Below are 20,242 nucleotides of genomic sequence, written 5' to 3' on the forward strand. Positions count from 1 at the left end.
CTGGCATTACTTCTAATATTTGGCACAACTCGCTCTCATGGTGCCATGAGAACTGAGTCTGGGGGCTAGGATTGTGGCTGTTCGTGGAGTACTTGCTTAGCATGCACAAGCCCTGGTAGCATATTCGGTACTGCCTAACTGGGTGTGTGGCACACGCCTGTAATATCATCTAGGAGGTAGGAGTAGCAGAGAAGTTCAAGGTCATCCTCCATCTTTGGCTGGGCTACAGAATTTGTTTCACAAAGAAACAAAGAAACCGTTACAACAAAAGACTAATTTGGAAATGTACAGTTCAGTTTTGTACTTCTGAGGAAGAGGGGAGATAATCCTCTGGTGCTAACAGGTAGAGTGGCTCTTAGAACTTCCAAAGAGACAGTGTGGTGTGGCCCAATGAACCAGAAGACGTGGTGAAGGCAGAACTCACAATCACCATCTACCTAGTTGAGGTTAAAGACAGAAAACTCAGTTACCCAGGCTCCTATTGGGGGCTGGTGTTCTGGAGGAACTTCAGATGCGACTTTGAGTCCTTGTAGCTCTTCATAGGGCAGGGTGTCCTTCTCAGACTCTGAAAATGCTCTACTTAGGGGAGTTGGGCTGTCAGGCATGGGGATGAACTCTGCGTTTTCCAGCTCCTAGGTCCGCAAGAAAGAACCTCATCAGTGTGTTTGCAGCAGTCTACAGTCTCCCAAGTCCCTTGTAGCTTTTTCTTTCATTCTGTTGTGACATCAGCGCCCTCTAGTGGGACAGAATAGTGGTGGCTAACGACATATATTGTCTAACCTGGAAACAAACTGCTACCCTTTCTTCAGTAATAAAAATTCAAACTCAAGTTCAAGAGCAGTTGTAGCTGACTCATTTCCCCAACACAATTCTCCACACACTGTTTAGTGGGTCAGGAGGCTGAGGCTGGAGGTGTGCTGCTACCTCTGCTCTCTACCCTCAGCTGACCAGCTAAGCCCTACTGGAAGATCAACACACCACCCCTTCGTACAAAACTAAAAATTCCACCATGCGTGGTGGTGCATGCCTTTAATACCAGCAGAGGCTGTGAGTTTGGAGCCAGACTAGTCTACATAGAGAGTTCCAGGCCAGTCAGGAAAAAAAAAATCCATAAACTGTAAATGTTTGCTGGCCATGCTGCACATACTAGTGACTGAGGCAAGGGGAATAAAGCAAGAGGTGTGTTAAGGACACCAAAAAGTCAGCAATTTCAATTTCATCACTGAGAAATAACCCCACCAGTACAGTGGTCACTAGATAGTCTCGTCCACCTGCTTTTGTGCAATCTATTTTCTGAAAGAATAAGGCCTTATTGATAGAAATTCCATCTTTTAATATTAGTTTTCTTTTGTTTTTTTGAGACAGAGTTTCTCTGTAGTTTTGGAGCCTGTCCTGGAACTTGCTCTGTAAACCAGGCTGGCCTCAAACTCACAGAGATCTGCCTGCCTCTGTCTCCTGAGTGCTAGGATTAAAGGCGTGCACCAACACTGCCTGACAATAGTTTACATGTTTACTGTCTGTATCTTATCTTTAATAAACTGTATTTCTATTGTAAGGCACTTCAACTGCCCAATAGTTCACTTCTACAAACAGTATATAATCCATGAGCGTAATTTTTGCACAGGTACACTCCAACACCATTTAAACTTGTTTTATCTATGTGTATACTTAGGAAGCACATACAATAGTAAGTTACCTAATGACTTTTGTTATACCTCCCTGTATAGAGTTACTCTAGAATGGGGCAATGATGCCCCTACTAGATACCACAGGCTAACAAACAAAAGGTCCAGTGCTAGAAATGGGTTACCTCTTCTGAGTTGTTGGCAAGTGAGAGTCCATACAGCCCCACATTACAGGCTATGGACAGTGTTCCTGGTTACCCTCTAGAACTTAAGAGTAAGACCACATTGCTCACTTGGGAGGCAGAGGCAGGTCATTCTGTGAGCTCAAAGCTAGCCTCATCAACATAGTGAGTTCTAGGACAGCCGGGGGGATACAAGTGAGTCCTTGTATTTAAAAAAGGCTTTACCGCTGAAGACATCACATAGTTGAGTCCTAGAACATAGAGAAGCCAAGCTGGCACTCCCCTGAAAGTCTTATCCCTACCAGTGAGCTTTCCAAATTGCTGAAAGTTACTATGTACACCAGCAGAGGAAAGGGAACCACCTGTGACTAACAACTGGCCCGGCAAGACATGCTCAGCAGCATGGATATCACTGGAGTAACCAACAACTTTCTGACTGAATTTAAGGCCCACACCACAAGTTCAATGCCATACCTGGCACTGTTACTGGGACCAAAAACGTGGCATAGATAGCTCATAGGCCCTAGGGGGACCTACTAAGTACTACTACTTTGTTAAATGGACATAGTATTAAACTGACTCCTAATGACTTACTCTTCTATTCACCGACCAGCATCTCTCTCAACCTTCATCAGAGAAGCTTCTTTTGGCAGTAGATAGATTAACACAGAGACCCACACAACTGGTCCTGTGTAGAGCATGAGACATCTCTACCATACCCTCTCCTCCCAGGTCAGGGCTCAGCAGAAGAAGAGGGACAAGGACTGTAAGAGCCACAGGCTGTGAGGACTCCCTGGACACAGCAGGGCGGCTGCACACAGAAGCTCACAGCAGCTGTGACAGCTGTGCAAGCACAAGCCAGCCCCAGCCCCAGCCCCAGCCCCAGCCCCAGCATGAAGAGAAGGCGGGAATGAAGTCCTGTTTCTAGTGAAAGACCTTCCACAACTGCTAGCTGCTGGGAGAGAAGAGTCAGAATTCCTGAAGGGTAGCTCCTGCAGGTTAACAACACTCCAAGAGTATATGGGCAGCACACACTATACCTGATGGGCTTAGGAAAAAGATGAGGGGACAAAGTTGGGTTTATAGTAAGGGGGACTGGATCTGGGAAGAGTTGGGGGAGAAGACTGAATTAAATATAACCAAAATAGAATGTACAAAATTTTCAAAGAATAAAATAAAAAATATCTTTGAGATGGGTTACAAAGATAAAAAAGTTAAGTTACAGGAATTTATTACATTCACTTTAATAATACAGGCATAAAGAAGCTGGGCCCACTGGTGGAACACACCTTTAATCCCAGCACTTGGGAAGCAGAGATAGGTGGACCTCTGTGAGTTCCAGGCCAGCCTGGGGCCACAAACTGAGACCCTTTCTTAAAAAGAAAAACAAAATAAAACAAAACAAAAAACAGGATTAGTTTTGCAGTGCCTTCTTCCAGGTGGGAGCCTGAAGCCTCGTCTCCTGTCTAAATTAGCAGACACAAGAAACGGAGACCCACGCAACCCTTACTGACTCCTGCTACAGATTCATCCTCTGAAGTATTTGTTACCTTCCGAAGCCAGCCAGGACAGGAGCTGCTAGCCCCACAACTGTTGCCCACGGCGTCCGGGGGACTGATGAATCCTTCCATTCCACGGTCTGCTTCCATTGTTCCTCGGAAGCCTCCACTTGGATCTGGAGTTTCAGATTCCCGCCGGCTGTCTTCCTCTTCACCACCACCGCCTGGGCTGGAGCTCTGAACCGCTGGTAGAAGTGGTACAAAAGGAGAGAGCTTTCCATGCTGCAGAGACTGATCATCTGACCAACCCACCAATCCTCTAAGTTCCTAGAGCTGCACGAAGTGGAGTGTTCAGACAAATATCTGACACTAAACTGTTAAAAATTGTTGTAAAAAAAGATTTTTAAAATATTTAAAAAATAAACAAACAAACAAACAAAAATTTAAAAGCTGGTCAGTGATGGCGCACTCAGGAGGCAAGGCAGGCGGATCCCTGTGAGTTCGAGGCCAGCCTGGTCTACAAGAGCTAGTTCCAGGAAAAACAAAACAAAACAAACAAACAAACAAACAAACCAAAAAAGATTTATTTTATGTGTATGAGTGTTTTTGCCTGCATATATGTCTGTGTACCATGTGCACACAGCCCTCAGGCTGTCAGAATGGCAGCATGAGATTTTACTCCATGAGTCATCTTATGGGTCCAAATTTTTATTATTTTGTTTTCTTTTGTTTTTGGAGACAGGGTTTCCATGTGTAGCCTTGGCTATCCTGAAACTTGCTTTGTAGACCAGGCTGGCCTCAAATTCACAGAGATCAGCCTGCCTCTGCCTCCTGAGTGCTGGGATTAAAGGCATGAGCCACCACCGCCCAGTTTATAAATTTTTATTCTTGAGACAGAGTCTCTAGACATAAAGACTGGCCTTAAACTTGGCATGTAGCTGAGGATGGCCTTGAACTTCTGATCTTACTGCTACATCTTCCCAGTGTTAGGATTATAAGCATGTGCCACCATGTCAGGCTTACATGAAGGTATTTTTATGTTATGATCACCATAATTCATGTCTGTTTTCTACATCCTAGTGCGTGTCTGGCAGGCAATTCACTAGCAGTAGCTTCCACTAGCATTTGCCTTATGTAAAAAGTTCTTCAACACTGAGCCAAACACTTCTTAAGTTTCCACAAAATAACAAGGTAAATTCTGAAACATCGGCGCACACATGACTTCTTTCCTGGCTCAGGGTCAGGTACTAGAGAACCGTGAAGAGAGCTCTAGCTGGGAAGCCAATAGAGGGCTTGGGCTGACTTTCCTAAGTTCAGGTTAAAATGACTTTTCTTTCTGAGGGCCTATTTTGAACATAAATTTTGTATGGTTTTTGGAGACAGGGTCTTACTATGTAGCTCTGGCTGTCCTGGAACTTGCTATATATACCACTCTGACCTCGAACTCATGAAAATCCACCTGCCTCTGCCTTCAAAGGGCTATAAATTTTTAAAGACTAGAATACCTGGAATGCCATGGAAGTAAAAGTCTCAAGCGATGGTAAGGATACAGGTTTCACATCACAATGAGGAGCAAGCCTCTTATTCACTTCCACAGCTGATGCAGGCGTGGAAGACACAATAACCCTGATAACCATGTCAGAGCAGCAACACTCACCACAATACAACCTTCCCTCCTCATCACAGCTCTCCAACCCACTTACCGGTTCCGATAGACAGGCCGCTGCTGTTAGAACGGATGGTCTTAGAATTCAATACTTTCTCTGGGGAAAAATATGCAATAGGTAAGCACTGTATACAGACACTGGCAGGAAGAGTGAAGGGAGACAGAGCAGGGAGGAAGTGGTCACTGGCATCACTGACTCGCAGTAACTTAGTACTTAACTATTTACAAGTTAGTCTCAGAAGTGAAACATTTACTGAGCTACTATACACACAGTACTGGGGTGGGAGTTTTCTACCTCTGCTGGAAGTGCCATGGAAGCTTTACAAAGTAACAATTCCTAAATCCTACCCAAAACTGGTCAAGGATGGAGCAGCACTAAGATTTATAAAAGCCAAGGTTTTTATCATGGAGTTCAAAGTAATGTTTCTGCAAAAAAGCATGGAAATTTTCTTTTAAAAGAATTAATGAGCTAGGTGGTGGTGGCACATGCTTTTAATCTCAGTACTCAGAAGGCAGAGGCAAATGAATCTCTGTGAGTTGGAGGCCAGCCTGGTCTACAGAGTGAGATCCAGAGTTTCAGGACAGGCTTTAAGGCTACAAAGAAAAAAAAAGGCAGAAGGATCAGGAACTCATGGTAATTTTTGGCTACTAAGTACTGAGTTTGAGGCTACCCTGAGCTACATGACCCTGACACAAAACAGTCCAATAGAGAAGAAATATCAGATGACTAACTTGGGAAACAAAACTGTTCTGTTCCTATCACTTTGTATGGCATCTCCATCCAGCACATGTCTTAAAAAAGCAGCCTCTGCTTTAGGATACTTCTGTTTCCAACAATGTCAGTCCTGCCCAAATCACCCCAACTCCATATATATGAAACTCTTACCAACAATAAGAATGGTGTGCCAGCCACGGCAAGAAAGGTCTGGGACATGATGCAGTGATCCAAAAATAGGCCGAGGCCATGAGGTACAGATATCAGAGCCATGTGGTCTCTCTGTGGGAGTCATTGCCAGGCGGCCGTTGCCACCATTTCCCCAGGCAAAAATGTGATTATCTAGGAAAAAATTAAATGGCAGATTAATAGGACACTATTTGCCTAGGTCTGGGACTAGAAAGATGTCCTAGTAAATACCAAATTAAAGAAAAACTGAGTATTTCTCTCTATAGAGCCTAAAACTCTTCCTGATCCCACCCTGGTAAAAATGACCACTGCCTCTATGTCTGCTGTTCATTCGTTCACTCATTCACTTGTCCTTCATTCCAACAAGTAAGAGAATCTACTTCACAGCAAATGTTGCTCAAGCTGTCTGAGGCAGGACATAAAGCCAAGTCCTTGCTCCAGTGACTTCAGTGGGAAGAATAACAACACCGAGGGAACAGCTCTCTCCTGTTTCAGACAATGGCAAGTCGGGTGCTGTGCAACACGAAGGATGTGAGTAACGTGGGATGGCATTTCACTATTTGAGAGAAAGTGCTCAGAGGCGTACTCTTTGACACTGAGCAGAGAACTAGTTGAACTGAGTGAGTTTCCAGGCAGACTTAAGAGCAAGAGCAAGGTTGCACAAGCAGAGAAGGAGGCGGTTCTCAGGAGCAAAGTAAGACAGAGGGACAGTGGTAGAAGAGGTCCTGGTCATAGGGGCTGTGCAAGCCTGACTGATGTACCAAGCCGTAAGAGCAGGAGGTATTTAAGAGGACCTCTGAGGTTATAATAAGAACCAACCGCAAAAGAAAAAGGTGGAAGCAAAGACCAGTTGAAGTACGGATATAGCAAGAAGTTGTTGGGTATATTCGGAACACAGCATGGAGAGCTCAGGATGGCGCTGACTAAGAAGTCTGCAGAGGAACAGAGCGGAGTGTAAAGGAATGGGTTCACAGAGAAGAGGTGAACATCTCTAGCACAGCACCTATGTGCTATAGGAAGATGGCCTATGTGCTTCTTCCCACATACCCAGCCAATGCTGATCAGGACCAACATCGTACTGGACAAGACAGACAAAAGTACTCAATGGTTCTGGAGATACTTTACCAAAAATGTCCAAATTAAAAAAAACCAGGTGAACTTAGGATATTAACCTGCCATTATCTAGAAATCTGGCCTGTAAAAAATTTGCTACATTGGACATATGCCAGTTAGACAAAACCTTGTTTCCTAATCAGAATTAAACCAGCTACCTGTCTGGGAAGCAGGAACAAAGCATAGACAGACTCACCATCAGTGGCAGCAATGGTGAACTCATCGCCACAGGAGACCCTGATTACTTGCTTTCCACCAAGGGGTCCCCCTAACAGGTTGATTCCCAGGCGCTTCTTGTAATTCCCAACACCAAGCTGCCCACACTTATTACAGCCAAAAGTCAGCAACCGGCCTCGTTCTGAGGGAGAAGCAAAAATAAACAGCCAATCACAAATGAACCTTGAAACAGAGAAGATACAGCAATGCGGCTCCATGCACTAGAAGACAGAAATATGAAGCTACTCAGATGATCTTGAGGTAGAGTATATAAGCAGTGTGATCAATCAGAACCTCTAACTGACCATAGCATTTTTCCAATATTTCAAACAATATTAAAACCAAAACACCCCCCCCCAAATAAAGCAATTTATTTATTGTGCATGCATAGGTGGATGAACATGCCATAACTGAGGTCAGAAGACAACTTTCAGGGAACAAAACTCTTTACCCTGTAGGTTCCTGGGACCAAACTGAGGTGTGGGTAGCTACCTTAATTCAGAGAAAGGGTACTACCCTTAATTTAGAATACTTTTAAGAGTATTTATAGCTGGGCATGGTGGTGTATGCCTTTAATCCCAGCACTCAGGAGACAGAGGCAGGAGGATCTCCAAGATTAAGGCCAGCCTGGTCTACAGATCAAGTTCCAAGTCAGCCCCGGCTACACTGAGAAACCCTGCCTCAGAAAACAAACAAATAATAATTTAATTATTGAATATATATACATATATATGTGTGTGTGTGTGTGTGTGTGTGTGTGTGTGTGTGTGTGTATATATATATATATATATATATATATATATATCTGTCTGTGTATATGTCACATGTAGGTGTGTCCTTAGAGGTAAGAAGAGGGTATCAGATCCCTTGAAGCTGAAGTTATAGTCACTTTTGAGCAATCCAAACTGGGTGCTGGACATGGAACTTGGGTCCTCTGGAAGACCAGCAAGTAAGCACTATTAACCACTTCACTGAGCCATCTCTCCAGCTGGAAGTATGGTGTTCTTATTAAAGTGCACATTCATTTTGTATTTATTGAAATCATTTTTTAAAAATCTGTGCTTAAATGCCTAATTTGTTAATAACATAATACTGAATACTAGGGAGAAGTCAGAGGATGCATTAAGAGGATTATTAAGAAAGCTAATATTTCATAGCACAAAAGAACCTGAGCTTTGAAGGCATATGATACAGCTGAACAACTTACCATCAATAGCAGCTGTGTGAGTCTTGCCTGGGGCAATGGTACGAATTTTGTAAAAGGACAACTGTTTGGCCAAGGTAAAGGAGGTTGTGTAGGGCACTTCATGGTATGCCTGAGACAAGTAAAACACAGAGCAACAGACTCATAAAGCGAACAATGGTGATGGTGGTGGTGGGGCAGGCTGAGGATGGAAAAGGCTTTCAAACAAATCCTGCTAAGACAGGGTGCCACATAGCTTCCTATCTTCAACAGGACATAAGAAATAAGCTCAGTACAGAATCAGAATTTGATATAAGAAGCAGGGATTTCTGAGTATAAAACCCACATTCTGAATTAAAGCATGCAACACAAGAACTCTTCATCTCAGGAGATTATGGTCTAAGGATGGAATAATTGAATCTGTGTTGCTTGCACGCTCTGCCTTTTTAACAAGGAAGGGCAGGGTAAATATGCTCTTCAGCTTACAAAGAAATCAGTTATTATGATCTAATTTTACCTACTAGGTAGTGTTTCACAAAATTTCATAACACATATTCCTCTGATTCTTTTTGTTAAAAAACAAAAAACAAAACAAAACAAAACAAAAAACATGTAGCAGGGCAGTGGTAGTGAATGCCTTCAATACTAGCACTCAGGAGGTGTATCTGAGTTCAAGGATAGCCTGGTTTACAGAGAGAATTCCAGAACAGTCAGGGCTACACAGAGAAAAACCAAAACCACCACCAACAAAAATCCATGTACATGAAGTTCACAACAAATCTGCATCTTAACAAACCACAAATCAAGTGGCAAACTTGAAGATGCCTTTCAAACTATCACTCTCCAGGCTTCACCCTGAGTTTGTCCTCTTCTGAGACTGGACTTCAGACACCACATACAAATTAACTCTTTCATCAAGTTAGGGAACTGTAAATTTACTTGATTTTTTTTCTTTTTCTTTTTTCTTTTTGCATTTGAAGGGGAAAGGGCAGGGAACAGACTTGATCTTTAGAAATATCAAAAATTCATGATATTAACACAACCTGGCTGGGCGGTGGTGGCGCACACCTTTAATCCCAGCACTCGGGAGGCAGATGCAGGTAGATCTCTGTGAGTTAGAGGCCAACCTGGTCTACAAGAGCTAGTTCCAGGACAGGCTCCAAAGCCACAAGAAACCGTGTCTTAAAAAAGCCAAACAAAAACAAAACAACCAAAAAAAATCCAAAAAACAAAACAAAACAAAAAACACAACCCGAAGATGTGGAATGGTAGTTAGTCTTGGTAAGTTTATGTGAGGTCAGTAAGTCAGGAATCTAGAGACAAAGAAATACTTCTTTTTTTTTTTTTTTTGGTTTTTCGAGACAGGGTTTCTCTGTGGCTTTGGAGCCTGTCCTGGAACTAGCTCTGTAGACCAGGGTGGTCTCGAACTCACAGAGATCCGCCTGCCTCTGCCTCCCGAGTGCTGGGATTAAAGGCGTGCGCCACCATCGCCCAGCGAAATACTTCTTTTCATTGGCACAATATTCTTGTCCCTTCCGGGCAGAGGTGACACACACCTTAAATCCCAGCACTCGGGAGACAGAGCCAGATGGATCTCTGAGTTTGAGACCAGTCTGGTCTACAGAGTGAGTTCCAATACAGCCAGGGCTGTTAAGCACAGAAACCCTGTCTTGAAAAACAAAAAGATACAATCTAAACTCTCTCTTTACCCTCTGCAGCCAGCTTTGCTGAGGTGGAACTGTAAAACCTACCGCACGTAAGCATTTGTGGGATTTTCGCCTTTGGCTTTTATTTATTTATTTATTTATTTTTTGGTTTTTCGAGACAGGGTTTCTCTGTGGCTTCGCCTTTGGCTTTTAAAGGGGTCTTGTTACATACTCCAGGTTGGCCTCAAACTAAAGATTCTCCTGCCTCAGCTTCCTGAGTGCTAAAATTAAAGGCATGCAACATCATTTAGCCTATGTACCAACACATTTGTAAAACCACCACCCTGTTCAAGACAGAGGCCACTTAGGCAATTCTCCTACTTTTGATTCAGATCCCTGTCCCCGAACAAAGCAAAGAAATACAATAAGATAAAAAAACCAAAACAAAACCCCTCGAAGACCTACACTTCTCTTCTCTGAAGTAGCTTCTGTCTGACTACTGCATCATGCTCACTTAGCCTGTCCCTGAACGTCATACAAAATAATCATATGCTCTTTTGTTGAACATAACGTCTGTGAGATCACTTTATTCTTAAGTCAAAGAATCCCAACCCAGAATTCTGCTGATGTGGTTAAAGTCTCAAGGGCCACTCACTTCATGGTTGATGATTCCAGACATGCACTGATTCAGCCCCAGTTTGTTGAACTCATTGAGTCCACAGGCCAGCACTTTGCCTGACTGGGTGAGCAGAAAGGTCCCATCACAGCCACATTGTACTGCAACAATGATTAAAGCCTTTGGAACATCTACCTGCAAGAAAAAAAGTTGGGAAAAAAAATCCCAAGTACATAATTCATATTAGAAAAGAACCCTCAAGTTCCATCATCATGCTGCCCAACAGCTTGGAGGTCACTCTTGCTAGCACGGCACTCCAGTTTTACAGCATGGAGGGAAAGGCTGCAGATAGAAGGAACAGATGTTCCCTGTCAGTCTATAGAGGGGAGACTGCAGATAAGCTTGGGAGAAGGGGAGCTTCAATCTCTATCTGGCTTTGTCTTCAGACATGGAGGCTCCTCGATAGTTATGGAAGAAACATAGCACCCTGAACATCTCAGTCTTTTAGACAGTGTACAGAGGTAGCAGCTAGGACTTCTGCATCCTTCTACAGTTTGTCAGTCAGGGTTAGAGAACGAAGGGTATCAGATGGGACCATGAATATGTGTGAAACCTTGGCCCTCAGATTCTTTTCACAGAGGAACGGCTATTTCTATATGCATCACTTAATCCTTAAGATACACATACAAACTGGCAACTGTGGATGGCAGAGCACTGTAGATAGCGGTAGTTAACCTTCCAGTGTCAGGTAAGCCTGGGCCCTGAGGCATGTAAGAGAGGTGTGCCTTTAGCTGACTCAGGTCCTGGCAGCCTCTTCCAGTGCCAGCTCAGGCAGTTCAGACAGTAATCAGATATGATGTCTCCTATTGCACAGCCTCTAAGCAAAGACCATTCCACCTGGTGTTCAACCATGGAAATAGAAAGCTGGGGTAACAGATAACATGTCACTTCCTTAAGGAGATTTAGCTGTCTGTGACACTTTCTGTTTTATGTGCTGATTTTAATTTCATATCTGAGTAAGATATGACTCCAGTGTCCATATTAGCTGTATCCACTTTCTCAATTTTCTGTGATTTAGTCAGATGACAAGACCACATAGGACTAAATCAGGAACCCTAGATCATCAGTCTCCTAGACAGGAAAGACTTCAGAAATAAAACTCTGTTATGAGAGTCGGGAGAGAAGATGTCTTTTTGGTTAGAGACTGTGTTTTAGACAGGCTAGAGAAGAAGCTGTTTCTCAGTTTACCCTTTGTGGTGTATAGTAATCCTCTTCTGAATCCAAACCCAGTCGTCCTGAAACACACAAAAGAATGACGGTCATTATATCGAGGCGTTCTTCTCCAGAAAGATGCTCTAAAACTCTTTCTGAATTAACCTGCCTTGAAGAAAGGAGCTCAAAGACTGAAATCATGAGGAGCACCTGAAAGAAGTGGAAAGAAGCAGGCTTCACCTACCGTATTCACCACAGCCCCACGAGTAGACTTCTTTGTTTCGGGTCAGAACCACCACATGATTGTCCCCGCAGGAGACCTGCTCCACTGGATTGCTGAGGAAAAAGTCCAGCTGCTTGGGCTCTAGCACTTCTGGGCCAGAAACCTTGTCAACCCCCATGCAGCCATAGTAGTCTGATCCAAAGGCATAGAGCTGACCCTCATCTGCAAAAGGAAAGAAAACCCATCACAGAAAGGACTTAGTGTCCCGTCATAAAGCTGGGCAGAGCTGGAATGAGGACTACCTTAGCCAATGGTGTCACACAAGACATGATCATATCAGAGTCAGAAAGCTAGCCCACACAAACAAGCAGAGCTGTTGTAGATAGGGAACCATGTATTGTATTATTATTGTAAGGGAGATTCTAGGATTATCATGTTAAATGATCTTCAAATTTTCCTGGAGCCTTCCCTGTTTTGTAGACAGAAAGAAACACCAAAGATGGGACTAGTTTGCTCAGAAGTTAATATGTACTATTCTTCCAAAGGGCCCTAGTTTGATATCTAGCAACCATGTCAGGAAAACTCACAATTATAAGCCCAGTTTAAGTAAGATCTGAGGCCCTCCTTCAGCCTTCACAATAAGTATTACACTCATGTGCACAAATCCACATTCAGATATACACATATACATAAGATTAAAAAGTAGCCAGGAGGTGGTGGTGCCCACCTTTAATCCCAGCAATTAGGAGGTAGAGGAAGACAGATCTCTGTGAGTTCGAGGACAGCCTGGTCTACAGCATGAGTTCCAGGATAGCCAGGGCTGTGACACAGAGAAACCCTGTTTTGAATAACCAAAACCAAAGTCAGGCGGTGGTGGCACATGCCTTAATCCCAGCATTCGGGACGCAGAAGCAGGCAGATCTCTGTAAGTTCGAGACCAGCCTGGTCTGCAAAGTAAGTTATAGGACAGCCAAGTTTTTACACAGAGAAACCCTGCCTCCAGAAAAAGAAAAGAAAAAATGCCAAGGACTTATAAAGTATGATAGATCAAAACTAAATATAACTTTTATCCTGATTTTGTGTTGTGCAAAGCCTAAATAGGACACACAGTAGCTTTCTCCTATCTCACATCTTCTCCAGTATCTACCTTTCTTCTCCTTGCTCATCACTATACATCATAGCAACCTGGAAAGTTTCTTTTGTTTGTCTTAGTGTTGGGAATTGAACTTATGGCCTTGCCTCTGCTATACAAGTGCTCTGAGCTATTCTCCCCAGGCTTGGGAATGTTGTTATTAATAAATATATTTGCTTAACGTTTTTGGGAATTTTTTTGGTAGTCTTTTGCCATAAAATCTCAACTAAAATTGCACAGCATTAGCACAATGTCCCATATTAAATGTCCTCAAGATGTTTTTTTTTGTAAGTGGCTTACCTGTCACACAAACAGTGAAATCATCACCACATGACACTTGGTGGATAGCTTTCCCTTGCAACTTTTCCACATGCTTTGGCTGTCGATAGGAAGCTTTGTCTCCATGTCCTAGCTGACCATGTAGTTTAGTGCCCCCTTGCATGTTCTGTTAAAAAAGAGATCTTGTGCAGTTTTAACTATTTACAATAAAAGTTAATCTTTAACATAACTTCTGAAGAAAAACAAGTGGGGAAGGGGAATAGTTTTCACTATATAGCACTGGCTGTCCTCACACTAACTCTCTGTAGACCAGGCTGGGCAAGCTGCCTACCTCTGCCTCTTGAGTGCTGAGATTAAAGGTGTTCACTGCTATGCCTTGGTAAGATAAAGCATTTCAAAGGTTAATATAAACCCCTACCTACAGGTAAAGAAGACTTTAAAACACATCCAGATTCATATCCATCAGGCATCAGGGCAAATTTCAAATTTTGTCATTATTTTAGTATAAGGTGAACTACATGTTTAACTATGGGTGATGCTGAAAAGTTCATTATAGAGTTTAATTTGGTTGCTTTCTGTTCTAATTTGCTGCTGTAATAAATACCATGACTTAAAGCAACTTGGAGAGGAAAGGGCTTACAGCTTATAGTCTATCATCAAGGAAAGCCAGGGCAGGAGCTCAAGACAGGAACTAAAAGCAGAAGAATATGCCCCACAATATTCCAATCTGATGGAGGCAATTTGTCAACTGCGGTTGCCTTTTTCCAGGTGACTAGTTTGTGTCTGGTTGACGAAAACTAACTAGAACACTTTTTAAAGGAGTACAACCTCTTGAAAACCACCTGGACTAGAAGTTTTATAAACTTTGGTCGGCTCCCTTAAAACAGAAAAGTTAAAAAAGACTATAGCTATATCAAAAGAAAACAAAAATAAGGAAAAAGAATTTGGTTCTATCAAGGACACAGTGATGAGAACAGTTCTCATGGTTTTGCAACTGTTTCATAGAGACAGCAATCTCTCCATGCACCGACTCAGGTACAAACCCTTTAATAAATAGTTGTAAGGTATTACTTTCATTCCATTTCAGGCAGCTGCCTCAGGCTAATTCTTTAAGGGACAAGGTCATCCCTTGATAAGGCAAAATCACTTATTCTTTTAACATTTTACAATTACTCATAGTCTACTCTCACACAACGCACCTATGAAGAAAGTTGAAGCCACAGAAAAACAGAAGAGCTCCCTCAGAGAGGAAGCAGGATCAGGGCAGGGCTGGGGAGTAGCAAGTAGCCTGAAATGCACCTACAGAAGGCACAGCAATGAACTAGAAAGCCAAGAGTGGGGCTGGAGAGATGGCTCAGAGGTTAAGAGCACTGATTGTTCTTCCAGAGGTCCTGAGTTCAATTCCCAGCAACCACATGGTGGCTCACAACCATCTGCAATGAAATCTGATGCCCTCTTCTGGCCTGCAGGCACACATGCAGAAAGAACACTGTAAACAAAATAAATAAATCAATCTTTAAGAAAAAAGAAAAGAAAGCCAAGAGCACAAGCTATTATGAAAGTCAAGTCAAAACAGAACCTCAAGGAGGGAACAGTCAATTGCGCTAGGTGTTATAGAGAAGTCAACCTAGGTCAGGACAAAGGGTGTTTATTTTAGCAGTTTATAGATCATTTGGTAACTGTGTGGCAAGGATGGAAGCTGTACTGTAGGTGGGGAGAGTTGGAGATCTGGTGGTACACATTGGTGGTACATACCTAGAACCCTAGCATTTGGGAGGCTGCAAATTCTAGATCAGCCTTGGCTATAGAGTTAAGATTCTGTCTCAAAAAACAAAAATGCAACAATAAACAACAAAAGCTGAAAGACAGAGCCCAAAGTCAGAGGACAACAAAGGAAAACTCTTGGCTATTTTCATTCATGATGAGGGACTGGGAGGTTTTCTGAGATGCCAAGTCCTTCCTTTGTTACAAAGCTATTTCACAGGTACTAGCTGCTCTAACCTCATGATCACAGAACACAAGTACCTGACATAGCTGAAATCATCTAGTTGTCCGTGACAGACAGTCCAGTCTTCTGAACCCAAACCCAAGGTTCTCTCAATTTTCTTTTCCTCTCATCCATTTATCCAGAAACCATTACTAGGTGACCACTACGCCCTAGGAGTGGAGCTCCATGATAAACTGCACAGCCACAGCTGCTCTCACAGGGCTCATGTCCGATCGTCCGTCTCATTCCTACTGCACAAGGACAGCTAACAGACGCCTACAGTCCAGACGCAATGGGGCTTGTAGCCTACTCTACTTACCACCCAAGTGTAGAGTTCCTTCTCCACAGTGACCACAGCAAAGTGGGTGTTCCCTGCGCACACCTGTCGGGCACTACAGCCACTCTTGATGACATCCAATTTCTGGGGTGTAGATTTTCCACCACCCCAAACATAGACTTCACTGGTTCGTGATGTTACCACAGCAATGGGTGCTTCAGTCACAGTGCTTGACCTGAAAGCAAGTCCCAACAAAGGCATATTTAACATAAAAGTTGTTTCTAATCAGACTAGGGGTGTAGCTCAGTGCTTGCATAGCAAGCATGAAACCTCGGTTTGATCTTTAGAGCAGTGTGGGATGTATGTTTCTTTTACAAAAGGAAAAAAAGACTATTCCCTTGGGAAAATGCCAATTTTGGCATGAGAAAGTATGTTCTTCCAACCCCTTTTCATAACAGGCCTCATCACAGCTCAGCCAGACCAGATTCCAGCCAGTCCCTAACAGCTCCGTTTTTAAAACATTCATCATGGTACTAACATCCACTTTATTTTGAGGGGAAATTATGGCTTTCTTTTTCTCTTCAGAAAAGACTATCTGGGGGCTAGAGAGGGCGTAGTGACTAAGAGTACTAGTCGCTCTTCCAGAGGATCCAGGTTTGATTCTCGGCACTCAGTGACAGCTCAAACTCCAGTCCCAAGGGATCTGATACCTTGTGGCCTCTGTAGAGACCAGGCACACACGTACACAGACATACAAGTAGGCAAAACAGTCACACACATTAAAAAAGCATACAAAACAACAAAAACACTCAGTAGGGGCTGGAGAGATGGTTCGGCAGTGTGTAGAGCTCTTTCAGAGAGCAGTTTCCAGCAACCATATCAGGTGGCTTATAACTGGATGAAAGTTTAGCTCCAGGGGATTCAATGCACTGTTCTGGTCTTTGAAGGCACCTGCATACACACAATGCAGACACAGATATAGGTGCGCTCTCTCTCTCTCTCTCTCTCTCTCTCTCTCTCTCTCACACACACACACACACACACACACACACACACACACACACACAAATAAATCTTAAAAATAAAAGACAAGAAATGACTATCAGACATTTAAGCCTTTGGTAGCTCCTAAATTGACACAAAGGTTTTGGGGATCAAATAATGCATAGGCTCAAGTAAGCCTCCCATATCAGGAACTGAGGACACATAATACTCCCAGAGTCTCTTGAGCATTACCTTGGTCTCTTCGTAGGTGCATTAAGCAGAGTGACTTTTTCTTCCATCTCTCTAACAAAAGAAAAATAAAGTTATGTGAGTGAAATACTAGGTACATTGCAACCATGTTCCTTTAATACATTTCCTGGACTAAATCTTATAACCATATGCATGCATTGTACAACTGAGTTACACAGGCCTGACAGTGTATGACTTGTTAAATACAAGGTGGTAGCATTTGAGGTTTTTGTTTTATATGTATGAGAAATGGTCCAGACTGGAATAGGAAGCCTTGAGAGCTTCTCCATCTGGTCTGCCCACTGACTCACAAACATATCCCCAATCCTGGGCTTGTTATCTTTCTGCCAAGCCAGCTTTCCTTTCTGAGTTTGCTATTTTTATAACTGACAATCCTTCCTTCTCTTCTAATCAACTCTCGTCAACTCTGACTCTCCTCTCCCTTTCTTCACCATGCCACTTCTGTAGTCTTCTTACACAGCACCTTTTAAAATGTCCTCTCCCTCCCTCTCTCCTCTCCCCTGACATAGGGACTTCCTGTATAGTACAGACTGGCCTTGAACTTGTGATCTCCCAATGGATGTGGCCTTCCATTGCTATACAACATTATACTAAACTACTGTACCCTTTCTGCTACTCTTCCTGCCCAAGCTCTCTACCTTGGTTCTAGGCAGCTTCGCTTCCCTTCTGACTCAAAAACACAGCAGTGCCTCCTGGCCAGCCTTGCTTGGGAGAATCCCAATCAGTCCTTACGTCCTAACCTAACCCAACAAGGGATACAAGTTCTACTGTCCAACTTCTTTAGGCGCCCCTCTCATCACATAAACTGTCTTCTAATTCAAACACCTAATTCTTCTGTATTCTCTTTCTTTTTAAGATTTATTCTATTTTTATTTGTGTGTGGGGGGACATATATGCACATGAATGCAGATGCTAGCAGAGGCCAGAGGAGTCAGATTACCGGGAACTGGAGTTACAAGTGGCTGTGAGCTGTCTCAAGTTCTCAAGTGAGTGCTGGAATTGAACTCAGATCCTTTGCAAAAGCAGCAAATGCTTAACCCCTAAAGCATCTTTCCAGCCTGTGCACTCTCTTGAGAACTAAGTTTGACCTTCAAGTGTCCCCACCATTTTTCTCTTTACTCACAGCCTGTATTCCAGCCAGGCTCACCATTCTACACAAATGTATGTGTAGAATTCTCGGGCATCAATAACTTTTGAAAGCTCTTCAGAGAACTTGGCCAGGTCTAGAATCACTAATCTAGCCAAATAAAATTTGTGTCCCCAGAATATTTTACACAACTTACTGTATTTATGCTTTTCATTCTATTTTTTCTCTGCCTAGAATACTGCATCTTATATTTTACAAAGCACAAAGTGCAAAATAAAATATTTAATTAAAAATTAATTGAAAAATTTCAGTTAAGAAATAAAGCCATGATTTTATTGTTGAAAAATAAGCTATATATAAATTTAAACATGCTTAATGAATTGCAAATGATAATAGTGCCTAAATATGCACAGAACATAAATAGAAACATATAGGCTGTATAACACATAATCCTAGATATTGAAATACTGATTATAAAACAACAAGGCTCAGGAAACACTGGGGAAGAGGGAGCTGAGAGAATTTAAGAGCTAGATGATGGGAAGAAAGCTATGAAAGGCTGTCTTTTGACATGGCATGACTGTTGTTCTCATGAGCTCACTGAAGTTAGAGCTACCTGTGCAGATCTGACCAACAGGACCAGCTAATGTGCCCTAAGCAATAGTATCTAAGATTCAATAGGTTTTTTTTTTTGGTTGTTGTTGTTTTTAAGTGAGATGGTATGAAGGTGGGAGGGGGAAATTCTGGGAGCCTCTGGGGATGTGAAAGGAAGGAGTTCGTGGTAGATATGATCAAGATATATTGCATACATGTATTAAACTGCACAAGAATAAATAAAAGGGCTGGAGAGATGGCTCAGTGTTTAAAAGCACTGCCTGCTCTTCCAAAGGTCCTGAGTTAAATTCCCAGCAACCACATGGTGGTTCACAACCACCTGAAATGAGATCTGGTGCCCTCTTCTGGCCTGCAGGCATACATGCAGGCAGACCACTGCGTACTTAATAAATAAATCTTTAAAAAAAAAAGAATAAATAAAAGATATCCTAAAAAACGAATAAAACAAAGGGACTGGAGAGACGGCTCAGTGGTGAAGAGCACTGGCTGCCCTGACAGGAACCAGGGCTTTGATCCTGTATCTACAGCAGCTCACAGAGGACTGTAGCTCCAGTCCAAGGCCATCTGTGGCCCTCTTTTGTTCTCTTTGGCACCAGGTATGTATGGGTGCAAACATACATACAATTAGACACACAAAAAATAAAAATAAATAAATCTTAAAAAACAAAACAACTAAAAACCAGGAAAGAAATAATTATGGAACAAAAATTTCATTGTACCCTAAACTATAGAAGGATTAGAAGGCTGGGCCATGGTGGCACAAGACTTTAATCCTAGCACTTGGGAGGCAGAGGCAGGCAGATCTCTGTGAGTTCAAGGCCAGCTTGGTCTGCAAGAGCTAGTTCCAGGACAGGCTCCAAAGTGAGAGAAACCTTGTCTCAAAAAAAAAAAAAAAAAAAAAGGATTAAAAGAAAATACAGGAAAAAGGGGTTCAGAACATAGACAAGACAAAGCAGAGGCAATAAGAGCAAAACTGAAACATGGGATACATCAAATTAAAAAGCTTCTATAAAGCAAAGGAAACAACATAGTGAAGAAAAGCCTATAGGGTAGGAGAAAAACTGACAAGTTCATCTGATAAGGGGCTAATTTCTTGAACACACATGAAGAACTTGAATATTCAATTAAGAAAATAACCCTAACCTCATTTTTTTGTTTGTTTGTAAACAAGGTTTCTCTGGCTGTCCTGGAACTCGCTCTGTAGACCAGGCTGGCTCGAACTCACAGAGATCCTCCTGCTCTGCCTCCTGAGTGCTGGGATAACCTCATTTTTAAAATAGTAATTTGAATAGACACCCTTAAACATAAAAAAGGAAACAAAATGACATGTATATAAGAAAAATTCAATATCACCATCACCAAGAGAGCAAACCAAAACCTGGGGAGATTTTCTTGCCCCAATCAAAAGAGCTAAAAAGTAACATAACTGGCAAGAATGTGGTGAGACAGGACTTATACACTGTTGGAGATAATACAAATTAGTATGCTCTAGTATGGAGATAATACAAATTAGTATGCTCTAGTAT

The 20,242-nt window shown here is 42.5% G+C and overlaps 1 protein-coding gene across 2 annotated transcripts in view; it reads right to left on the reverse strand.

Annotated features, from left to right (window-relative positions):
- Window positions 1-20,242, reverse strand: part of Nek9 (NIMA related kinase 9) — a 39,947-nt gene that overhangs the window by 6,257 nt on the left and 13,448 nt on the right. For both annotated transcript variants that reach the window (XM_005343367.3, XM_026780141.1), the window contains 12 exons: window positions 16,997-17,047; window positions 15,803-15,995; window positions 13,518-13,662; window positions 12,107-12,307; window positions 11,899-11,945; window positions 10,690-10,845; window positions 8,413-8,521; window positions 7,186-7,347; window positions 5,859-6,029; window positions 5,010-5,069; window positions 3,358-3,551; window positions 471-632 (listed from right to left, as the gene is read on the reverse strand). In XM_005343367.3, coding sequence (XP_005343424.1) covers window positions 471-632; window positions 3,358-3,551; window positions 5,010-5,069; window positions 5,859-6,029; window positions 7,186-7,347; window positions 8,413-8,521; window positions 10,690-10,845; window positions 11,899-11,945; window positions 12,107-12,307; window positions 13,518-13,662; window positions 15,803-15,995; window positions 16,997-17,047 — 1,651 coding nt within the window. The remainder of the gene's footprint in view (window positions 1-470; window positions 633-3,357; window positions 3,552-5,009; window positions 5,070-5,858; window positions 6,030-7,185; window positions 7,348-8,412; window positions 8,522-10,689; window positions 10,846-11,898; window positions 11,946-12,106; window positions 12,308-13,517; window positions 13,663-15,802; window positions 15,996-16,996; window positions 17,048-20,242) is intronic.

Source organism: Microtus ochrogaster, chromosome 1, assembly GCF_000317375.1.
Source record: "Microtus ochrogaster isolate Prairie Vole_2 chromosome 1, MicOch1.0, whole genome shotgun sequence".
NCBI classification, from domain to species: domain Eukaryota; kingdom Metazoa; phylum Chordata; class Mammalia; order Rodentia; family Cricetidae; genus Microtus; species Microtus ochrogaster.